The sequence below is a fragment of the Phocoena sinus genome, chromosome 4, assembly GCF_008692025.1.
Source record: "Phocoena sinus isolate mPhoSin1 chromosome 4, mPhoSin1.pri, whole genome shotgun sequence".
Classification (NCBI taxonomy): Eukaryota; Metazoa; Chordata; class Mammalia; order Artiodactyla; family Phocoenidae; genus Phocoena; species Phocoena sinus.
The window spans coordinates 57359035-57384532 of NC_045766.1; the positions used below are offsets into that span (position 1 = coordinate 57359035).

The 25498-nt window shown below is 37.4% G+C and overlaps 1 protein-coding gene across 3 annotated transcripts in view; it reads right to left on the reverse strand.

Annotated features, from left to right (window-relative positions):
* PEX5L (peroxisomal biogenesis factor 5 like) overlaps positions 1 to 25498 on the reverse strand; it is a 185147-nt gene that overhangs the window by 104731 nt on the left and 54918 nt on the right. Inside the window, exon 1 of one of the 3 annotated variants that reach the window (XM_032630788.1) lies at positions 2301 to 2401. The exons of the other annotated variants lie outside the window; for them this stretch is intronic. Coding sequence (XP_032486679.1) covers positions 2301 to 2369 — 69 coding nt within the window. The 5' untranslated portion in view covers positions 2370 to 2401. Of the gene's footprint in view, positions 1 to 2300; positions 2402 to 25498 lie in introns of those variants that run through there. 3 annotated transcript variants of the gene reach the window in all.

Sequence of the window (25498 nt, forward strand, 5' to 3'; positions counted from 1 at the left end):
CTTCAGACATTTCTGGAATCTGTGAATGAGCAGCTGGCATCGACACACCAGTGATGAAGATGAGTCAATGTGTCCTGCAGTATGTAGCACTATGTCACAGGGGCTTTACAGGAGACATGGGACAGACATGTTTCAAGACACTAATACATTCACACAAGATAACGAGTAAGAATGTGGTATGGTACACAGATTGGATGCTGTGGTTGCCATGAGAAGTACTCACTTTTTCAGATCATTCTGCTGCTTTTTGGCTTGTGCATGCCACTGGTGCATAGCAGGGAAGAAGCCACTTGTGTGTAGTGGAAAAAGTATATCAACTAATAAAACCACATTTGACTGAGAAATAATTGTATCACAGCTGTCACAGGATTAATTCCATAAGATTATCAATACAATAGGTGCATTGCATTTTATGAATCAGAACTCTCCACTTGCTGATTCATAAACTAGTCACTATGCAACAAGAATATGATGCATCAAAGAAAGCACTGTATCACCTTCATGCAGTAAAATTGTAACTATTACCTCAAAGACGGCTAATGCAACATTAGACAGGGATTAAAGAAGGAACTTGGTACACACAAATGTTCTGAATATGAGAAAATGGTAATAAGTACAGTTTCTTTTCTAATTAAAAAAATCAAAATTCTTATTTTGCATTAAATTTAAATTAAAGTTTAGGTTATAGTGGTAATTTTGGACATTTGCAAAGAATTACTGGAAAGCACATAGCAATGCATGGTTTTGAAGAAAAAGAATTCTGGGCACTAGAGCCCGTCCTAAATCGTGATGTCCTGAAATAATATGCTGCAGCACAACTATGCCAATTGCAAATTTGGATAGGTCTTATCTACTGATGAATATGGCTCTACCATTAGCCGAGAACTCCAAGTGGCTCTCACCTCCCATAACATTCTCCTGAGGAACTGAGGACTGTATATTTTGGATATGGATTCTACAAAGGCAGGAGATCAATGTAAAACTGTGTATGTTTTACTATGTAAACTAAGTAAACAATGGAGCCCTTGGTAAATATTAAGCAAATTTCTTTCCAACTATGACTATGTGTCATTGGGAAGAAACATCTCCTCTTTTGGATTAAAACAAAAACAAAAACCTCACAACATAAGATTATCCCAAAGTCCTGGGAATCTTTATAACTTTTTAATTATTCAATTTTGATGTTATATGTTATTATAATTTTCATTGCTTACAACATAGTGTTTAGAACGAAATGAAACCACACATGTTGGCAGCAGCTGGGGATGTGATCTGATGATATTCTAAAAATAAGTTGCCATAATTTAGCTTTTGATATAAATGCCTTTCATGAGGAATTTAAATGGACATTTTTCTAAATCTAGACATGTTCATATAATTGGAACTGAATCACTGTATTTACTATTGCATTATGGAGAAAAAAAAGAAATGTTTAAGATAACAATCTAATCTAAGTTATAAGATAAATGCAAGTAAGTAATTTTGCATTTAAGAATTTAAAACTGATAGTTCCACAGAGTGGTGATGAGTATATTATACATACATATGTATGTGGATTTTACAGGGTGTTTCAAAAGTCCCTGAGGACATACAGGATTCATTCTCAGTGTGTCTTTGCATACAAATGCAAATCTTTTTCTATACTTATTATAATAAATACTGAAAATGCCCCTCATGTGCTTTTAATAGAGACGATATTTTTGTTGTCAAGGTCACTAAGTAGAAGAGGGGCCACCAATGCCATTTTCTGCATGGAGACTCAGGGACTTCTGGCTCATTCCTGTAAATTAGTTATCCACATAAATATGTATAGACATACGTAGTATGCATAGTCACAACATAAATATATTTAACATTTAAGAAATTTTAGATATTCTACTGGTAAACTGACATATGTATGCAATATAAGTTGTATTTATTCATAGGAATTTGATTTTTTTTTTTGGTTGTTGTTCAAATGTACCGTTAGCTTAATTGTTATTTCTTTCCCAAAGTTGTTAACAAGACTCCTTTATAAAGAAGCGACATGTTTTACTTGCACATATATTTTCTTTTTCTTTTTTTAACTAAAGTTTAGTAATGAAAATTAATATCCACGAATAAGTAACTAAATGATGGAATTTTCCTTTTTTTTTTTAGCAATTTTGGTTTTCATTTTATATTGTATAATTGTTTCATTGAAACTGTGTTTTTAAAAAAATTGGATCGAGTTAATGGTTTTTTTTTTCTAGTTAAGAATCACAATATCTGATATATTAACATATGTCAGCTTCCTACAGGAACCCTAAGGGTCTGCCCACCTGTGATGTCATAGTAAGGAGGGGCTTTTCTTCAGCAGACTCCTCCCTCGGTATCTCCTTCATCACCATGGCAACAGCCTTATCTGCCGCCCTAGAGCCTTTTCCCTATAACAGTGAAATCAACAATGACTTGTGTCAGGAGAAATCTTTAACTTATTGTTTATCACAAGATATTCTAATGTTTAAAGAGCAATCCAACATAAATGAAGAGGTAGTCTGCTGCAAGTGAATCTTGAGGCTTTTGGCTGAGGAGAAAACACACAAAATCTGAAAAAAGATTATTTGTGAACTTTTTAGTTAGCTACTTTTTCACCTTTACAGCTGACATATTACATTTAATTTTAACATAGTATTTTATATGTATAATATATTTTAAGGCAATTTACATGACATGACAATTTTTATAGTACTGATTTAAAAACACTATAGATTGTCTGTTATGTTCATTTAAAACTTATTCCTATATAATCCCTAAGTGTTTTGAATGGCAGTGAGGAGTCTGGATTAGGGATTAGGATCAGGGTCTCACTCCCACAGAGGACTTCTGCTCGGTGACCTCTGGAGTCTGTCATTTTTGAGTGGATTGGGCATCATAAAAAGTAAACATGTCATAAAACCTCTAAAAATTCTTCGGCAGCCTAACATCACAGGAATTCACCCAGCTTGTTTATTTGGGGGAGGTAGTATGAAAAAAATTTGCAACTCTCAATGTTCTTGAGATCAAACAAATTTAATAGAATTTTAGAAATGTCTTTTAATTGGAGAATCTCATAAATCCAGGTGTAAATAAAGGATGATTAATAATAGAGGCAATGATATACTGATATCTACAATTTTTTGGCCTCATACAAGCATAACTATGGACTGTAAAGGGGTATGTTGGTTTTCTGGGGTTTTAGTTTACCAGATTATTAAGTTTTTGAGAGTAGATAGGGCATAAGGGAAAAAAACAAAAAACAAAATATCACCTTCCCAACCCAATTAGCAACATCTCATACTATGTAAAAATTAAATAATCTTTAAACACTTCAAAAACAAAACCTTCCATTTTCTTTGGTCTCTGGGCAGAGCCTCTCTGGAGAAAACAACCTTATACTAAGTGCACACGTGAATATCTGTGTTGTAAATCTACTTAAAATACAAACGTAGCACACAGAGATATAGGCAAAGAAACAAAAATGGACATATGAGGGTCCGTTGTCTGAAAGGGAATTAAGAGCTATGGTCACAATTAACTCCAGAGGTTAATAAATCTTGACAGTCTCTATGCAACTAAAGAGGATAGAATTACATTATTATCTTTGGTTTGCACAGGGCTTTAAGTATTTAAAAGGTAGGTTGACTCTAAGAAGCAGAACATTGTCCATTTTTTCAGGCATTGCCTTTCTAAAATGTAATGAGTGGCAGCTTTTATTTATGGGAACAAAGAAAAACTTTCTGTATAGTTACTACATTTAAAAATGTGTGAATCTCTTTACAATGCTGAAAGTTTGTTTCTTTGGTTTGTAACTTAAAAACTAGCATTATTGAATGATAATGTGTTATTTCTATGATAGAAAATCAACTATTAGAGATTTTATTCATCAGATATAACGGTGGTAATTTTCTTATGTGTTCTGAAAAGTTTATATGGGCACAATCCTTAGATTAACTGAATTCTGGAAGAATAAAGGGCAACAGTGATTCACTGCATACAAATTGGGGTGCATAATGATCCAGGTTTTTCCTTTAATGAAGCAATGTCATCTTCCTAAAATAGAGATACATACAGTTCTGAATTCTGGGAAAAGATTTATGGCACTCTTAAACTATTTGACATTTTTTCAAAATATAAAAATTATTTGGATAAAACATTACATAGTGTAAGCTCAGTATACCTTTATAAGCTACCCTCATTGACAGACTATATATAGTTTAACAAATATTTTTGCAGCTTATTTTTTTCAAAAGAGCAAAATCATTTGTGAAGAATTCTTTCCATGCTCCAAGAGGTTTAATATAGCAATAAACAAAGTGGCATGCTTATATTTAAATTCCTAATATATTTTTTAAAACATATCTAATGTTACAAGGTAAAATTTAAAAAATAATGATTCAGACTCTTTTCTTGGGCTAAGAAAAAAAAATCAATTGATAAGCATCTCAAAAAATTTCAGGTCAATATTTCAGTATACCATTTATTTGAAATGCTACCAATCTATAAACTACGTATAGGTATTTTTCACATGTGCAACTATAATAGCTAGAATTAGCAACGGACATGCCATTTCACTAAAACAAAAACAAAAGAAAACAAAAATTAGTCCTTTCATGCTGAACTCTAGAACAAAGCAGTGGTCAGCTAGAAAGGATGTATAATAAACACATGCGGTGCTTTTTATTTCTTGCAGAAAAACCCACCAAAGCCAGGGTCAGGTCACTTTTTTGAAGACAGTGCCACTTTTTCTTCAAGGTTACACCTACTACCTGAAAAGAGTCATGACACCCAGATTAGTGCCTGCTAGCAACTTTTTTGCTTTACAGCCTTTTGGCTTTTGAGTTATTACCCCATGAGCCTCACTGTTTCACAAGTGTGGTATAGTCCGAGAACAGAGCAGGAAGGTCGGCCACGTGACATCTCCATGGTGTCTAAAACCACTGCCAAATCACGTGAATGCACTCATATATCAAACCAAGATTTCCCCCAGATTGTATTGCCACCTCCACCTGGTACCTTAAAATCAAGCTGTGTCATTTCTGACTTGTCCATTTATCTTGTGGGATAATGCTTCTAGAATTCAGAACCTGTCTGATAACTGAGTTGGCAATTCATGAAACTATATAACTTGGCTTATCAGCAGCTCTTCAGGACTGACAGTAATTCCACTGTGCAGGTTTGTTTTTTTTTTTAATCCAGTGTCTTAAAACATTGTAAGAAATATATACACATAATTATCCATAGTTCAAGCTCAATTTTCTAAATAGAACTACACCATAAGGTCAATATTAATCTATTATTTGAAACATCATGAAGACAGCAAAAAGGAAATATACACTGACTACACACTCAAGCATATAAATGGATTTAGATCACATTAAACCGGTATGCTTCTAAATATGTCATTCTAGCCACAAGAGAATAGTGAAACTTTACAAGTTGATTATCGCATTATGACACCCTCTAGCAATTATTTCAGCCTATTTCTTTCCAAATAATACTTCAAAATCACCTTTTCCGGGCTTCCCTGGTGGCGCAGTGGTTGAGAGTCCGCCTGCCGATGCAGGGGACACGGGTTCGCTCCCCAGTCCGGGAAGATCCCACATGCCGCAGAGTGGCTGGGCCTGTGAGCCATGGCCGCTGAGCCTGCACGTCCGGAGCCTGTGCTCTGCAGCGGGAGAGGCCACAACAGTGAGAGGCCCGCGTACCACAAAAAAAAAAAAAAAAAAAAAAAAAATCACCTTTTCCCACTTCCTTATTGAATCTCTTGAGATGCTTTTGACTGTTTAGAAAACAGTATCAGCATAAAGGGAAACATCTCTCTTTTTTTGTGATTTGCTGTAGAAAATTCTTTGATTTTTTATTTTGCGGTACGCAGACCTGTCACTGTTGTGGCCTTCCCCATTGCGGAGTACAGGCTCCAGACGCACAGGTTCAGGGGCCATGGCTCACAGGCCTAGCCGCTCCGTGGCATGTGGGATCTTCCCGGACCGGGGCACGAACCCATGTCCCCTGCATCGGCAGGCGGACTCTCAACCACTGCGCCACCAGGGAAGCCCAATTCTTTGATTTAAAAAAAAAATCTTTTATCATTTTGTTTCTTCACAAATGAAATATATAAAATAGTAGCTTTTCTAACAAATAATAATTCTTGTGAATAATCTTTTTAATTAATTTCTATTATAACACCAGGCATAAATGAATGAAACACAGAGTGTAGCAAGTGACACTAACATTTATTAAGAAAACTCAATTTTGGCCCACTTCTTCTTCTTCTTCTTTTTAAAATATAGAATATAAGAAACAGAGTAGAAAATATTGGAAGTCACAGGATCTTCTCAGGCTGGATACCAGGCTGTGAAGCTATGAGGTATCCTCAGATGAGAAGGTGTGGGCTCTAGGCCTGTCTCACAGGGAAGGATCTAACCTATTTAGAGAAGTTACTGTGTGCTGAGCACTCTGCTGGGTGTTTTGCATGTTTTTACTTGATTGATCTAATGAGAGCCCTGTGGCATAGGTATTACGGTCTTTGCTAGACATTTTTCGGCTTGGAGGCTCAGAGATGGTGTGATTTGACAAAGGCCTCAAAGCTAAGCCCAGACGGGAACCAGACCCACCTCCCAGCCTGTGTGCTTCCTTCTCTACCACACTGTTCTCTCTCCATCCAGCTTTGTTAGGGGTGGGAGGGCTCTTCCACTCTGCCCTCATCAACTGCCCTAAATGGAGGGTTTCCAATGGTATCACCCAAGTTTGGGGCAGCAACCACTTCTCAGTATAATTGCACAGTATGGATCTAAGCAGATATTTTGGAGAAATATTTTCTTTAGTCTGCAATGGTCAAAAAGAATCAGCCATCCATAACTTCACTCATGAGCACATGTCTAACAAAATGTTTTTGTTTCTCCTATCTTCTTAGAAAATGAACCTAACATTTCACATATACACAATTTTTTCTGTTCTGTAGATCTTAATAGGCTTATAAGCTTTAGCGTCTCTCCAATTATTATTAAATGCTAACTCAATGCCATGAAATGCCATCTTTACTAGGATTTTCCTGAGATCCATTTTGGTTTTTTTTTTTTTTTTTTGGTTGTTGTTGTTGTTGTTTTTGCGGGCCTCTCACTGTTGTGCCCTCTCCCGCTGCAGAGCACAGGCTCCGGACGCGCAGGCTCAGCGGCCATGGCTCACGGACCTAGCTTCTCTGCGGCATGTGGGATCTTCCCGGACCGGGGCACGAACCTACGTCCCCTGCATTGGCAGGCGGATTCCCAACCACTGCACCACCAGGGAAGCCCCTGAGATCTATTTTGGACACATGAAATAAAATAAGTAATTTCAGAGTAACACAGTCCATTTGTAAGCAATTTTCTAGTTGCAGATTCTATTACTGCTACTATGGAGTTTGTAACTTAAAAATTATTTTTATTATTCTTAATCTATCGACAATAATACAGAGGCTCTTTATCAAAGATATTAAACAGAAGAAACGGAGATAAATTAGGGGAAGAGTAAAAGACTACAATACTAGACATCTCTGCTAACCCTAAATTAGCTAATACATGAATTTAAATAACAGTCTTCCTTTTGTTCTGATTGTAAAATTAATATATGCTATTGCCAAAAATTGAGAAAAAACAGAAACAAGAAAGTTAAAATAGCAACCCTAACATTTTCATGCATTTTCCCCCCAAATTTTATATTTACAATATTGGATATTAAACAGTTTTTTTAGGATGACTGTTCTAAGGATAAACAAACTACAATCAAGTTTACAAATGTGAATGTATTGAATATATTTCTTCATACATACATACATGTAAGCAAATACCTGCCATTTAGATCATTTTAGCAACACTGTTTGAAATGAAATGATATTCAGTATTGCATATACTGAAAAATTATATACCTCATAAATTCCAGACCCTGAACTTAACATGCACCTGCGGGAAACTGGCCACAAAAAGGCTAATTTCTGATGGCTATTCTCATCTCTCATGTGCAGAGCCAGGATAACTTTCTTTTACTGGGGAAGGTAAATGTCATGATAAGTGTCATGCTCTCTTCAAACTTCTCTTTCAACATGGGAAAATGTCAGATCAATGTTCCATGAATGGTGGCGATCTTTGCCTACCATATTATGTCTTCTCCTAGTTGTGTGTTCCTATAGATTTCTTCCAAGGTAGAAAGGTTCCAACCATGGTTTCTTCCAAACCATGCTGGTTCTATCATGGTAACATTTAACTCATCTCCGCCCCCAACAGAATGTTTTGTAAATTTTAAAGGTGGTACAAATAGAACTAAATCTAAATCAATCCTTGGTTCTAAACATCCTGAAGGAAGCACAGATCTAGATGTAAACAATTGGGAAGCATGGATGGAATGCTCTCTTTTCTTAACTAGCAATTCATATGAGGAATTGAAAAATGATATGAATTCACCATTGGTTCAGTGATCTGTTTATAGCTGGAAATAATATGATTACTGATTCCTTAATAAGGGTAGTCAAGTTGCAGTAAGGAAATTGATGCCTCTAGTTAAAATAATGACACATGGCATTTAAAAGGAAGACATCTAGTTGATTTGTTGATTCTCCATGTCTTCCTCTCTTACTTTTTTTTTTTCCCCCCTCCAGCATTGTTTTTCCCAGATGACTCTCCAAACCATCACCTTTGCAATGAAGTCTTTTGAGGTGAATGAGGACTGATTCTAATTACATTCTACCATATAACTCCTATGCCCTCGGTTTGTCTTATGTGCTATTTGGCACTTTTTGTTGTGTGTGGTGTACGTGTATGTGGTGATGGGAGAGTCGTGGATAACAATCTCTTTAATTCTAAACCTCCACACGTGAAAGTTGCTGCGATTCCACACCCCCCGCATGCACACGCACCGTCCTTGGCCTGAATGATTGGTGTAGGGGGTCTTTATGACTCTTATAGGCCCTCAAACTTTTGCCTTCATGGGCCCCTTCCTCCATTAAAACAAAATGTAGAAGACTGTATTTTATGATAAGCTGTATCAAGAAAAATATAATCTAGACTGAATTTATTATTACACATTCATTATTTTAATAGTCATTTAGGGGGTTCTGATTTTAAGAAAGATATAATTAAAACAATTTTATGGGTCCTTAAGAGTATCTTGGGCCCTCTGAACTGTGTCCACTGTGCTGGTGCATAAGGTGACCCTGGGTTTGTGTCTTCTCCATAGTCAGTGTGGTGTCCTTGGGGCTGCTCGCTTTCTCACGTCTGGGTAGTCCATTTCGGCAGCAGCTGCTTCCATCACCTCCTCAGCACCTCCACAGCAGCTGTTCCTGCCCTAACAGGCCCCCTTACCACCAATGCTGCTCTTACTATTTTTGTTTGCATTCAGGGAGTCTCCCCTAACAGTACTTACCAATCATAATGGGTGCCCAATCAGTAGCTTTCATCTTGTAGCTCTTAAAACACCCTCAGAAAACCTGGAACATTTAGGCCTGAAGCAGAAAACACTGGTGTGTAAAAGTGATGTGACTCTTAAAATGTGGTCTCTCCCTCAGAAAATAGGCCTAAGCACTTTAGTCTCTCCTGTCTCAGGGTGTGTTCTTGACCATCCAGGAGCACTTTTGAGGAAGTGGAGTCCACTTCTATCTCTACTTTTATTTTAAAAAAATCAGCCCTCAATGACCAGAGTCACCAACTGGTCCCAAAGCATCCCTTGTCATTTTCTCTAATTTCACAGTGGGTCACTTGAGGAACAGGATTGCCCATACCCAAAATTCCTGAGTTGCGCATGGAGATTAAGCTCCTCCCAGGGACCTTGTTATAATCCTTTATTTTGTAAAATGTTCTGTGACTGTCTCATCAATGAAACTACCTTGTTCGAGCAAAGATTGTGCTCGATTCTTTTGAACTACTTCGCGTTATTTGGTATAGTGATAGACACTCAAGTTCACTCAGTAAATACAAGTAACTATTAAATACCTTTTTCACGTGAAGGTACTGAAATCACGTAATATGGCCAACTCTGACAGAATGTGATTTTGAATTACATAAAAAGTCTTAGACATTTAAAGAAATGAAATTGTTTCAAAATAAAAATAAAATCTAAATAAAATTTCATTAAAGTTAATAAAATGTTACCAAGTAAAGACGCTTAAAATTGGCTCTGAAGGACAGATAAGACTTCTTTTTAATTAACAAGATCCATTTGTCCACAATTTACCATTTGTTCTTTGGAGAAGGTTAAACATTCCCCATCTTACTCCCACCTTGTCCCTAGGCATATTTACTCTGTTTGCTTAGCAAGCTTTCCTGACAAACGGTCAAAGTCACATGAGTCACTGTTCACTTATCTATAACCAGTTCTCAATTAGTGAAGTTTTACTATCAGGCTTACTCTGATTATCGTGGCTTTAAATTACTTGGAACCTATTTTACCTTAATACTGAGTTTCTCTATTATGTACCTGGAAGCAACTTTTGTTACCTAAAATGGTCTGATTTAAAAAAATTGTTTTCTTTTGACCTTGTTTGGCTTATGCTGAGGATGACATAAATAATACATATTCAATAATTCAGAAGTAATGTTTAATTTCTGGTATGATACGTTTTCCTTTCTGGTATGATAAATCCCAAATTTGTTATTTATATAAATATATTTATGTTTGAGAGGCCTTTGATGATTGTGTGAAATATGTAACCAAAAAAATGCAATGGTAATTAGAGGGTTACTTTTGTTATTTTCAATTCCTTGTTAAATACCTCAGATGATTTGCAAAACAGGCATTTGGGGGAGGGGGGTTATTTTTAAGCAAAAGGAAAAAGACTGAAAACACAAAGTCCTAAAGATTACTTGTTATTTTCTTCTTTTCAAAAAATATCCTCCCAAATACAAATACTCCAGACTACTTGTATCTTACTTGCACAAATGGATACATATCCAACACTTAAGAGAAAGTAAGGTGTTATGAGAATCATTCATCACCAGCATAAATAGTTGCTGAAATTCTGCTGAATCAGTGGTGTTTGGTGCATAGGGAGAGGTGAGACATGGCCTCTTTCTGGGAGGGGTTAGGAGAAGAGGTATTGAGGTCTGGTTTCTAAGTGCTTGAAATTAGCCAAGGTGGCATAGTAGACAAGATAGTAAAATGTGGAAGGATAGTGGTGTGGAAACTTGGGAGGAACCATGTACAAAAAATTGGTTTCTTTACCACTCCCGTCTTTTCCACATATTCTTGATTGGAAAGTTTTGCAAAGAAAATATAACAAATAAGAATCCCTGTAGATAAATATGTGGTTAAGACAATGAAACAGTTCCCTTGAATTGATTTGATTACCGGTGAAACTCTTTTTCTTATCGGTGATTAGATGCATCCCCCAACGTCTTGCCCCTAGTAAGTAAAATCTATTTACCAAGTAAAAAAACAAGTCAGAAGAAAGAATTCCATCCCCCTACCAAATTGGAGGCCTTTCAATATTGACTCTTGTTATCTTAGAGCAAAGAAATTGAATCCCACCTCTTTTAAAAAATAGATGTGGGGCTTCCCTGGTGGCGCAGTGGTTGAGAGTCCGCCTGCCGATGCAGGGGTCACGGGTTTGTGCCCCGGTCCGGGAAGATCCCACATGCCGCGGAGCGGCTAGGCCCATGAGCCGTGGCCGCTGAGCCTGCGCGTCCGGAGCCTGTGCTCCGCAACGGGAGAGACCACAACAGTGAGAGGCCCGCGTAGATGTAAAGACCATGTGGTAAATATATTGTTACCAAATTTTTGAATTTGAGATAGCAAATTCAAAAATACATACACTGTGTACATTTTCCTTCTAGAGGAGGGCTAGTAACTAGTGAACTTGAATTCCCCTTTATGAATATTTCAGGCAAACTCTATTACTAATTTATGAATAAGAGTAGTGGCCTTGGAGTCTGACTACTCAGTAGCCTTCTTTGTATCTTTCCTCATTTTCTGGCAGGTGCAAGTTTTTTACCAGCTTGTTCTCCAGTCACCAAACGCTCCAGTTTTGTTGATATAACTTAGGAAAACTAAATTACAGAAACTAGGCTAAATTCATAAGCTACTAGCCAAAAAGGTCTCAGCTAAGGTACACTCCATCTGCCTGACTTCCCTGAAACAGTTCTAAGAGAGAAGCTGAGGCTCTGGGCATTTCTATTCTAAAATTCTGGATCAGACTCTGGCATCTCTTCTTATCTTGATAGTCCTCTGGGGGGGTCATCGGCAGTGTGTGAGTTGGATCCTCCCTCATGCCTTCTGGTTCCTTAAAAGGATGAACAGTCTTTCTCACTCTGGGGAGAGGAGTTAGGGAAAGTATGGAGAGACACTGGAGTGATGAGCCTCAGTCACTGTGTGGCCATGCAATTAACAGCTAATGTAGCCTCCATGGTCAATGGAAGGGGAAGAAGGATTGCATGGTGTGGCCTGCTGGCACAAATACCAGGACTGGAGTCAGAAGACCAGAGTTTCAAGTCCCAGCTCTTTTATAAATTATTCTCTCTAAGGCTTCATTTTACCTTCTGAAAACAGGATAGAAATGCTGTATTTCTACTTCATAAATTTATGAGAATTAAGTATGTATGAAAGCACTTCCACAATGCCTGGCACATGGTAGGTACTCAATAAATATTAATTGACTCTGAATGGTTACTGCTGAACTCATGGACTCTGCGGGCTAAGTGTCCTTATGAAGTAGGTAGCAAAAGATACAATATTATGTTTGTGAGATTCATCCATGGAGTAAGTAGCAATAGTTATTACATTCTATCCACTGTATAGTATTTCATCATCATTTCAGTACATATCACAATTTATCCATTAAACTGTTGACAGACATTTGGGTTGTTTCTAGTTTTTGGTTATTACAGAAACCACCATAATAAACTTGAGTTTAGAAGCCATATGGAATGTAAGAGGAGCAATAGGTATGAAAGCAGTAAAGAGATTTCAATAACAGCAACAGAGGCAGAGAATAGTCACAGTATGGATAGGAGACCAGGCTTGGGATGACCTAAATCAAAACCATACGGCCTAGCAATCCCACTACTGGGCATATACCCTGAGAAAACCAGAATTCAAAAAGGGTCATGTACCACAATGTTCATTGCAGCTCTATTTACAATAGCCAGGACATGGAAGCAACCTAAGTGTCCATTGACAGATGAATGGATAAAGAAGATGTGGCACATATATACAATGGAATATTACTCAGCCATAAAAAGAAATGAAATTGAGGTATTTGTAGTGAGGTGGATGGACCTAGAGTCTGTCGTACAGAGTGAAGCAAGTCAGAAAGAGAAAAACAAATACCGTATGTTAACACATATATATGGAATCTAAAAAAAAAAATTGTTCTGAAGAACCTAGGGGCAGGACAGGAATAAAGACACAGACGTAGAGAATGGACTTGAGGACACGGGGAGGGGGAAGGGTAAGCTGGGACAAAGTGAGAGAGTGGCATGGACATATATATGCTACCAAATGTAAAACAGATAGCTAGTGGGAAGCAGCCGCATAGCACAGGGAGATCAGCTTGGTGCTTTGTGACTAGCTAGAGGGGTGGGATAGGGAGGGTGGGAGGGAGACGCAAGAGGGAGGAGATATGGGGATGTATGTATATGTATAGCTGATTCACTTTGTTATAAAGCAGAAACTAACACACCATTGTAAAGCAATTATACTCCAATAAAGATGTTAAAAAAAAAAAAAGGACTTATAAGGCAGAGAAATCAAGGCTCCAAAGCAAGGCCAGGATGCTGAATCTAGCCACTAGGGGTAATGAGAAACCAGTTTCTAATGAGTTGAGATTAGTAACTCTTATGGCCTGAATTGTGCCCCCTCAAAATTCATATATTGAAGGCCTAACACCCAGTAGCTCAGAATGTGACTGTATTTGGAGACAGGGTCTTTATTAAGGTGATAATTAAGTTAAAATGAAGTATTAGGGTGGGCCCTAATTCAATATGATTTCTTCTAAGAAGAGGAAGTTAGGACATAGAAGGAAGACTATGTGAAGACACGAGGACAGCCATCTATACGCTAAGGAGAGAGGTTTCAGAAGAAGCCAATCCTTCTGATACCTTGATCTCAGAATTCTAGTCTCCAGAACTGTGAGCAAATAAATTTCTGTTGTTTAAGCCACCCAACTTGTGGCACTTTGTTATGGACACCCTAGTAAACTAATACAATAATGAAAAAACTACTCATGATTACAAAGTAATCTTACTTTCGTACCTCAATAAATTGTTTAGAAACATCCAAAGACAATTCAGTTACAGGTCTATTGTAAGCCTTCTCAGTTAATTCCTTTTGCGATTTCTAATCTGATCAAAAGGACTTTGTGGATATTGAAAACTATAAATTTTGAACCCAGGTGGCCAAAATCGGCCACTATGGTGATATCCCATCAGGGACTATGACCTACTTGTCAGGGAGTGTTACCTAAAAGAAATGCAGACGAAGATTTTGCGTGGAGTGGTCAGCCAGTGCCAGTAGGAGCTGTGTGTTGGTCCCCAAACTTGAATTGAGATTTTAGCGACAACATGTAGAAGTGAGAACTCAATATACACTAATAATTTTAAAAATCAGCAAAATCCCATTAGCTGAGTAAATTATTTTCCATATGTATTTGGGTGTCTACAGTATCTGAAAGAACTATTTATTATTTTGAAAGAGTAATTTGATAAGGCAACACTATAATGAAACGTAAAAGCTAATGGACTTCCCCTAACAATAGAAAAACAAGGCAAATCTGGATCTGGCTCATTCAGGTAGCAGTTGCAAAACTCCAAGATACCATTAGATTGCTGATGAATTCACAGACTGTGTTATGTGCTCTAGGGTTGACAATGGTAGGGCCCTAATATGGTAGGGCCATATTAGGAAATCTATTCAACCAAAGTTATATAATCACAATAAAAAAGATGACCTTCAACTTTCAAAGTCTAAGAAAGGATTCAACAATAGAACACCTTAAGAGTGTTAAAACATTTCTAGCAGTTCTAAAAGTACATATTTCTACTAATGAGTTCACTGGTTTGTCTGATGAATTACAAATTGACACCACATTCATATCTTGTTTGTAAATTCTGAAGGACTAGAACCTTCAGACCATTTGGTGGACCATTGAGTTCATGGAGGTGTTGAGTCATTTCTACCCCCTACTTTAGGCAGATTGCCTATATTGCCTATACTGGAAATATGTCTTTAATCTATGTCCCAAGTCACTACAGGCAAAAGAGTGATTTGATAATATTAATTTTAAATTGCCTACGAAGTTTTTCTCAATCTCCTAAAGAAGGAGTCTCTGCTATCCCTTACATTTTCTTCCTCCTGAATGTGAGATATATATCAAAATAGATTAAATTAACATTTAAAAGAGATCTGGCCTGAACTTATTTCAACCTACTAAATAGTACATTATGATCTATCAGTTTCAAAGATAAAAGCAACAACATGATAGTGATATTTCATTAGACAGATTGAAATTGATTCTAATTCTAGATAGATGTTACGTGTATAGAAAAAAATTAATTTCTTTAAGATCCTAGTTTTTCCCACATCAACATATGCCAGAGTTTACTAAGCTTTTAAAAGGTTCCCAGAAAGTATAAAAGGTCTTAGATTCTCCACTTAAGCTATTCCTCTAAACGCTAAATTGAAGAAAGCTCAAAATGGTTTAAATCTATCAAAATTTGTCTGAAAATTTACCATTACTCTTTCCTCCTCCACAGATTAACAATATCACACTATTTCCTTTTAGCCACTTATAATCTGTTCAATTATAGTAAAACAAAAACCTAATTAACCAGTACCCTCAATTAAGTTTTCCAGAAAATGTCATGTTTAGAAGAAAAAATTAATTTATAAACAAACAACCTCATTTGAAGGATACTAAAGATTCCAAGTTATGCCCCACAGTCAGTATATATTCAGCTCATCTCTGACAATTACATTTGGGTACCACTCTGTAAGGAAAGATGCACTGAGTAATAGCCCTGAGGACAGTAATGTCTCCATTCTTCAAAGAAAGAATTAGGTATAGTGTTATTGTACTTAGTAATACAGAAAGAAGCATTAATACATTTTAGAAATATCTGCCACTAAAAAAGTTTTTTTCCCCCTTTTGGTCAATCTTGATGCGATGAAAAATTTCAATTAATAACAACACTCAAATAGCTCTGAGTGTTCTGGTTAATTGAAACCTTGTAATATTTCGCTAGACTCAAAAACACAAAGACTTCTTTTTAATTTCTTATACTTAAACACACTTTTCCTCAAATGTCAATACCAAAGTAATAGAAGATCAGTTATTTTAAAGGCTTACTTCCTGTTTTTTTCCCTTAGTCCATCACAGATCACAGTTGCTTTTAGTTGTGACACATACATGTATGTCATATATGTTCTGTCATACCTAAATATATATATTATATATGTTATCTATTACTACATCTATATCCATATCTATATCTATACCATGGCTAATTTATGCAACTGAATAAAAATGTTAGATTCGTTTTCTAGTCTTATTTCCATCTATAATAAACATTTGTTGCAAGTGTCTTTTAAGAGATTTTAAATTTCAGTAAAAATATAACATACTTTGTTATAGAACTTGTGTATTAAAGTCATCAAAATTTAGAAATTCCAGAAATATTTTTTTCTGCTTGACCTTTCCAACAACTTAAAAAAATTTTTTTCAGTAGGCTTAGAGTTAAGCTGACATTTTCTCTGAAAAGTAAGAATGAAGTTGTTTGCATTTTTACCCACATTTAAAAAAAAAAAAACGCTTATTTTCTTAGAGAAGATTTAATTGGAAATAGAAATATGTTTCTTCTTTTTTTTTTTTTAGAAATATGTTTCTTGACTTTGGATATTTTAATATCATAGTGGTTTCAGTTATGACAACAATAATACAAACTATGTCACAGTAAACAAAGAAAGTGACTGATAGTTTTTGAAAGAATTTAACTTGGATTTCTCTATTATGGAACTTATTGTCTATTTAGGTCTCTTTTAACTAGTATTGTAAAATTTTACTCATTTATTTGTTTTAGTTGAAATTCTGTGAAGGTTTATAGTTTTATTTAAAAATCATATCATAACATGTCAATATTTTTATCTTTTTCCCCTTCTCCAAAATGAACGATGAAATTAGGTACTTCATACGCTGGGATCTTTTATGAATGTGGTTTCTCTCTATATGATATTTGTGACTGCAGAGGCAAGAGCTGACAAGAAAACACAGACTGGCTCTTTCATTTGATTAGCCTGGGTTTCAGAAAGTTGATGTCTCAAGTGCAAACATGGTTCAGAATGTCAATCTTCCTACAGGGCATCAAATTTCAACAGAGGACAGTCCAAATTGTAAGAGTTGCCTGGCATCATGAATGTTCTTGAGAGAAGGGGCTCTTTGTGACTGTGTCCCTCCTTAGGTCTGCAGGATCCTCTTCCATCACTTCCTCTCCTGCAGCTCCCTTCTTACCAGCTCTTCTGGGCCACTCCCCACGCCAGTGAAGGCTGTATGGATGCAAGTTTCTGCATCTCTACAGAGACTGTTTTCTTCACTTGGAATTCCCATCTCTTCATCTCTACCTGTTGATTTCCATGTATTCTTCCAGATCCCGTTCAATGACGATTTTTTCTTTCCTTGAAGTCTAGACTTTGATCTCCCTGAGACTGGACACTGAGTCTCATATTCTGCTTTGTGTTGCCACAAGCGCAGTGTCTTGTGGGTAGAGGGGTGCTAAATGAAGGCTCGTTGAGTGAATGAATGAATGAAGGCATGGGTAGATGGATAGATGATATATAGTCCTATCTGCCTAAGACTTCGTGAGGTTTCTCCTAAACCTGGGTTACAGAAGTATGACACTACCTCCTTCACATACCCCTCTACCACTAAGCAGAAACTGGCAATTTTGGCTTCTGGCTAAGAATTTAATGGCATCCTTACCCGTGATAATTAAAAACCCTTTGATCTCACTGTAGTAGCCAAGGCAAAGGCTCTTATGAGTTTATGGCTCATCCATGGGCTCTTTTCATATTTTCTGCAAATCCTTTTGTGGAGGTGGTGGAAATCACATTTACTTTGGATTAAAACATAGTAGGAATTTGAAATAGGGAGAAAGGAGAGAAAGAAGATTGTCTAAAAACACTCTGCATAACTAAAAAACAAATTTGGTGGCAATTTAGTCCTCTCTTCTACCTCCTTCCCCTTCAAGTTACATCCTCAAACTTCCAGTGATATCTGCTGGAGACCCAGATACCTTCTGTAAGATGCAACTTTTTTGCTTGTAATTGAGGAATAGATGCTCCACATGTTCCACACTCATACTGACAAGGTGTGGAAGAAGGAGAGAAAACAGAGAAGTGACTTGTATGTTTCGCTTTGTACCACATATGAAGAGCCCAGGACAGTGCCTGACACAGAGTAGGTTGAATGAATTTTTAAAAATCCCTCTGATAAAGCAGGAGCAGGAGCTCAGAGCCAGAACACTTAGTATCCCCCCAATTTGCAGAAACCTTGTGAAGTGTTGCTGGGATGCAGAGGCACTGAATTTCATAGTGCAGGAGTGCTTTGAGTCAATCTTATTTTGATCCTAAGATTCAGGGAGACCCAAATGGCACAGAGGTTATATAAAATTAAAGAGAAGAAACTATAACTTGAATCAAAGCTGCCTTAAGGAAGGACTAGTACGTTCCTGTTCAGTGATATTGAAACCAACACAAATTAACTTAGTGCTGAGAGATATGCAGAAAAGTCCCCCAATTTTTGAAGATTATTGGAAAAAGTTGAAAATTGCAATGATGTTTTTATGTGGAAATATAGTGATTATGTGTTCTGCCTTGAGGAGGGTAGAAAGCATTTTCTGAGTGAAACAATTTCCTGAACAATATGAGAATGAAGGAGACACAGGGAGAGTGTTAATAGAGTCACCTCTGGAGAAGATGGCTGTGTGCATTAGATGTGCTCTTCACTTTGGTGCCTCCAAGAATAAAACAGTTCTTTACTTGATGTTTAACAATGAACACAGCAATTTCTACTTCTTGGGAAACTCTTCAGAACTATAAACTTATTTGAAGAGTGTCATGGTCCAAAGAAGAGATGAACATCAGAGCATCTAGCTAATTAAAATAACTATCAAAATGGTATTAAGCATGTTATAGTTTCCAGTTGAATTCTCACAAACACTTCTTTGAAGTGGATATGATTATACACTCATTTTAGAGAAGAGGTACTTGAAGCTCAGAGAGAATAACTTGCCCAAAGACAGGTACCTAGTAATAGTAGTAGTAGTAGTAATAGTAATCACTTTTTGAGCATCTAAAATGTACCAGGCACTGTGCTGAATACTTTACATATATTTCAACAGTACCTAGGTCACCACAACTCTTTGGGTTGTGGTATACTTTTATTATACCCATTGTACAGTTGAAGAAACTGAGACAAACAGAAGTAAGCAGAAAGAGCTAGTCAGTGTCAGAGCTGGGACAGCAGCCCAGAGTCTGACCTCAGGGTCTGTATTTTTAACTACTATGTTTTATTGTCTCTCATTAGAGCTGTGATTAGAAGTCAAGTCTGTCTAGTACTGGGGCCACACTCTTAGCCGTGCCCCTCTACTACCACCAGGTTCCACTTAGTGGTACTTCAGAATTTCCTTTGCAGTTTATTTCCTCCTTGGGCAGAAGCAGCCATATGTGGACAATTTCCTGTTGTTAAACAGGCCACACAGCTGGTGGAAGGGTGAGTGCCAGGATATGGGCACAGGCACATCTGACCCCCAAGCCCGTGCCCTTTCTTCCATACTGCGCTGGATGCCTTGACAGGAAAAGCCCTGAGGACACCATGGCACAGCAGCTTATCAGTGTCATTGAACGGATTCATTAGTAAAAGTTCCTTTCTACCTCCCTCTGGACAAAGAGGCAGAAAGCCTAGGTTTAAATCCCAGCACTCCCACTTATGAGGGTGTCACTTTGGGTGAAGTTGCCTTTCTGAGCTTCTCCGTTCTCATCTGTTAAAATGGGAATAATGATACCCACTTCACAGTGCTGTGTGAAAGAACTCAGCAAAGGGAGTGAACAGTGTGGGCATTTGATAGACATTAGTTTCCTTTTTTTTTTTTTCTTCCTTGCTCGTTTGTCTCATCTCTCTCTTCTCTTGGGCAAAAGAGATCACCATTTTTAAGTGATACAAGCACTATGCTACAATTGGCGTGTATTTGTGTGTACTTCATGAGACATCCACAGATGGCAGAGAAGAAAAGGGGTCCTATGAAGTGAAAACATTTGAGAATTCTTTCAGTCTTCAAGTTCTACTGAATTCCCTTAACATACCACGTATTTCAGGCCAGCTCAAGCCCAGCCGGGGGTGTGGAAGCACATTCCACAGATACCAGGACTTGATCAAGTACCATCTCATTCTATGTTCTTGTGACTTCACATCCATCTATCCTGGATTGTCTTTTGTGTACACCACAGTTACCAGCACAGAGGGAAAGGCAAGGTCAGGGAAGTAACAAGACACTCTGTCAAACTCTTTATGTTGAAGGTCAAATAGAATTCTTAAAACAGCCCAGAAAAGTAGGTCCTAATGCTTCCTTTAATAATGCTGAAGGTTAAAGTGGCAAGGTGGGATTTCATCTGGGTTTAACTCTGAAGCTGAAGAACTTCCACTACTACAGCAAGCCGCCTCCCTCTAGGTATGTGATAAGCGTGAGCTAAACGGATATAGTTTTTAGCTCGTGAAAACCTTTCCCAGCCAGAACTACTCCTTGTTAAGGGAGAGGTCTATTTTGGTGAGTGATTACGGGGATCCTTCACAGGCACCCTTGAGTCAACACTTGATGGAACTCAGGTTCTATGCTGCTTACGTGTATAAATTACACGGTCAGCATTTAGGAGAATGTTTATTTCCTTTTGAGTAGTTTGTCTGCAAATAAGATAGGCTGCTACTGGGTGAGTAGTTATGGTCGGGACATACGTGCATCGTATTTCTGTGATGAATGGGAAGATAAGCTTAGCAAGGGCTTTCACTCAACTACCTTTGAAATGAAAAAAGGAAAAAAAAAGAAACAGAAAATAACTTCCTTAAAATAGTTAAGTGTAACTTCCTTAAAATATTTAAATGTTAGAATTTTTTGTCTTTCTTTGCTCTAGAGAGAGACCTGACAAGATGTCCATCAGAAAAAAGAATAAGGAACCATCCTTGTAGGTTCCCTGCTCCCAGATATATTCTCTGGAGCCAAAATATACTAAATAGGAAAGAGGGAGCGCCAAGCTTCTGATCTAGGAAGAACCTCTATAATGGCTGTCTGTCATCTCTCTACTCCTAATCAGAACCAGTTCTCTTTTCTTCAGATGGCTCTTCTTTCTTAATCCTTTTCTTTTTAGAGGGAAACTCACTTACGCTTCCCCTTTCCCTTTTCAACTTCCTTTTGACTTAGGTTTGGTTCTTAATAAAATGAAATTTGTGTTTAAACATCCATTCCCTTATCTTTAACAGAGAACCTGAAACATCCATTTTTCTAAAGCAAAGCTTAGGTCACAAGCATTTAGACAAAACATATCATGGTTTCATGTGGGAAAAGAGAAAGGCATTAATGGAGAACCTGTTATGGGACAGGTATACATTACATGTTTGATCTGATTTAATCCTCACAAGAATCTTTCAAAATGAAGGTATTGTTCTGCCCAAGTTTAATAAAAAGGAGACAGACTTGAAAGGGTTAAGTAATTTGCCCAAGATCATTGGGAGGCTATGTATCTATTTTCTAGAATGCCTTAATAAACTTTTCATGTCTTCACAAAATTAAGTTCCATGAGTACATTTTTTGTTCAGTTTCATGGTGAGCAAAACCACATCAGTTTTGTTCACCATGAAATCTCCATCACCTCAGAGAGTTCTTCACACTTAGTAGACGCTCAGAAAGTATTTTGTAATAAACTTATTTGCACCTTGCTATATAAACAGATATAAGTTAGCTCTCAAAATTAATAAAATTGAGAATGAAAACACACAATATATGTATATAGACTCAGTGTTGTATAATATAGAGTCAAAAGTAAGTCTGGTACAAAAATGAATGCCATGAGCTTCATTTTCCTAAGACACTTATTACTAACTAGGAACACTGAATCCTAACCAGGTGCATCATTTCTAGTTTCTTTAAGACAGGAAACAAACCAGTTGCTCTGGACACGTACAGCTCTTCTAAAAAGAAATCTCTTCCCTCCTAGGGAATTCTACCCTAGGAAAGGGTATTAGATAATATAACAAGTAATGTCTTAAAAATATCTTTAAATGAGGCATGATAATGAACGCACTCTATTAGGTTGTTTCTCACTGTGTCTGTCCACGTTGGCCAGTAGCATCACACTAGAGCATAATCCAACAAATGCCATCATGTCAATCGGATATGAGCTTAAGGAACTAGCAGAATGAAGACTTTTACTTATGATCTCAGTCTGCACTGGTGGTACTCAACTCTCTGATGCTGGCAACTCACATTTGAACTAAATTACAAATGTGTTCTGCTCAATTATTTGCTTAGAGTCCGTCTAAAGTTTTCCTGTCTATGCCCTCAATCTTTATGACTATTCTTCCAGTACTTCGAATCCCATGAAGTATCATCACAAGCACCATGGGAGTGAAGAGAGACATATGTGATCCAAGACTCTGAGAGGGATGACTCAGTCAGCATTCTCACCCTTGGTACACAAGGGTAGGAACAGCTACTGTGTCATCTGGGGCATGGCAATGAGCACAGTCACTGGTTCTTCCTGATATAGCTTGCAACCATCTGGGCCTCTAACATCCATTCACATTCAGGCACATCCCCTACTACTCCAACTCCTACATCTTTTGGCAGGAAATACCCACACAGCTGGACTGGATTCATAGGATGTTTTTATTTTTTGCCTCATTAAACTGTAACTTTCCTCAATCAACGTGTGTTTTCTTTATATTCTAGCCCAGAAATCATTTAACAGGAAGAAGCCATCTCAGAGAAGTGCTTCAGGAAAAGGTTTTGCAATGGGCAACAAAAGCGTGTTGCTTCTGATTTATGGAGCGTTCACACAATTCTTTCTCCTCTACTCCTTGCAATATACACGTATTTACTGTATATTCTGTAAAAAGTTCTCTCTGGAGCTGGCTAGGCAAGTTTGTAAATGCTGTGACTATGATTTGTTGCCTGTAAGATTATGGATTAGAGAGCAGTAAGTCAGCTAGTCAACAAACATGTACCAGGCTGAGGAGACAGGGGTAAACAAGACAGATGCGATCCTTGCAATTTAGAAGCAATGAGAGCTAGTATACAAATATTTTCAAGTGTGATAAATTCCATCAAGGAGAAGCACAAGGTGCTGTAAGAAGAGACAACAGCGGGCTGTAAGACAAATACCTTTTCTTTTATTTAGATGTGCCAGGATAATATCTCCTCTTGCTTGTCCAGTGCTGCCTTTAGAATTTGAGAGCTTTCTTGCTTTGACTTCTCATATCATATCTCTGTTTGAAGGACAAAATAGTCACTAAAACTATTTTAAGTTGGTGATCAGAATGCCATTCAACTAATTTAAAAATCTTCATTCGTGTAGGAAGATCAACCTTGCCCTTTATGAAAAAGAATTCCAGGACTTCCCTGGTGGCGCAGTGGTTGAGAGTCCTCCTGCCGATGCAGGGGACGTGGGTTCGTGACCCGGTCTGGGAATATCCCACATGCCGCGGAGCGGCTGGGCCCGTGAGCCATGGCCGCTGGGGCTGCGCGTCCGGAGCCTGTGCTCCACAACGGGAGAGGCCACAACAGTGAGAGGCCCGTGTACCGCAAAAAAAAAAAAAAGAATTCTATATTCATTTCATAGGAAAATTTAATTAGGAACTTTAATATATTGGTTATTTACTTTAAATTCTCTGTGAATTAGTCTGTTCAAAGACTTCAGGTGAATTCTTGATTATTCCAATAAAGGGAAAATTGGCATAAATATTTACCCAATGAGATTGGATTCATATTCCTCCACAGAGCATTGGGAAAACCACCATTGGTAGGAGAGTAGCAGGTTACAGTGGTTCTCAAGTGCAGCACCTGCAACAGCAGCATCAGCATCTCCCGGGAACCTGTTAGAAATGCAAATTCTTGGACCCTACTGGCAAGCTACTGAATCAGAAACTCTAGGGGTGGAGCCATTGAGCTGTGTTTTAACAGGCTCTCCAGGTGATTCTGGTGCGCGCTGAAGTTTGAAAACCAGTAGCATAATGGTTAAGATCATGGGTTTGGAATCAGACAGATCTGGATTCCACTCCTAGTTCTACCACTTAGTAGCTGTGGGACTATAGATAACAACATCTTTAAGCCACCGTTTCCCTATCTTTACAATGGGCACAGTAATAATAGTGTTTAACTTGTAACTTTGATGTAAGGATTAAAAGAAGCAATGCTTATAAAGTAGGCAAGCACAGTAAGTATTTAAAAAGTGTTGGCTGTTATTTTTAATAAAGTTTTAGCTGTTTTTCATCTATGTGACTGGACTAATGGGGTTATTGACCTTGTTTACATGCAGGACAAGGTGGGGCTATATTTATTTCTAATCAGGTGACATCCTGTTCAAGTACACAGTGAATATCAAAACTATTATCAGAGCTATCAAAGTATTTTGAAGACATAGAAACTAAGGTATATAATTGAGAGATATCCTTTGGCCACCACATTGGGAGCATTGGGTACAGAAGCTTCTCTCATACTAGCAGGTTTTCACAGGCTTCAATTTTATCTGGGGTAGGTCTGACCCAGACCCTATCAGAGCGACCTCGGTCTGGGACTTTGCAATGAAGTCTTCCTTGTTGCCTTGGCAGCTCAGCTGATACCTGTCTCTTTAGAACACTTTCTGTGAACCTCTCCTAAGGCACTGATCATTTCTGCCATGTATTATGTGTATTATAGGTAATTATGAGCAGGAAGGTAGATGTTACCTTCCTGAGAAGGGCCTAAATCTGAGTCATCTTCATGTATACACTGATGTGTATAAAATTGATGACTAATAAGAACCTGCAGTATAAACAAACAAACAAACAAACAAAACAACTAATACTAAACTTTCTTTGGGTTATTTGTATGGAAATAATGTTAATATAAATGTTTCAGACATTACATGAAATTTCTAAAAATCTTATATGTTCTGGTATAATGTTATAAGTCATAATTCTAGTTATTACTTTAAAACGTATATCTCAGAAATAACTAAATTTCCTTGTCAATTGCATTATTATGAACTTTCATCAAATCTTTAACTGTGGTCATTTTAAAGTCTTTTGTTATTTACAGACAGTTCTGGGTGTACTCTGATGCTTTTGCAAAAATGTTCCTATAAAAGGGTTTCATCTTCAAGGAATTCATGGAGAAAACTGTGACAAGTATAGGTTTCTGGTAACTGACTATACTGCCGAACTGAATGAATAAGCATTTTCAGAACTCTGATGGAAAACTGATGAATTTGGAAAAGTGCTAACAAAAGATCAAGATGAAAA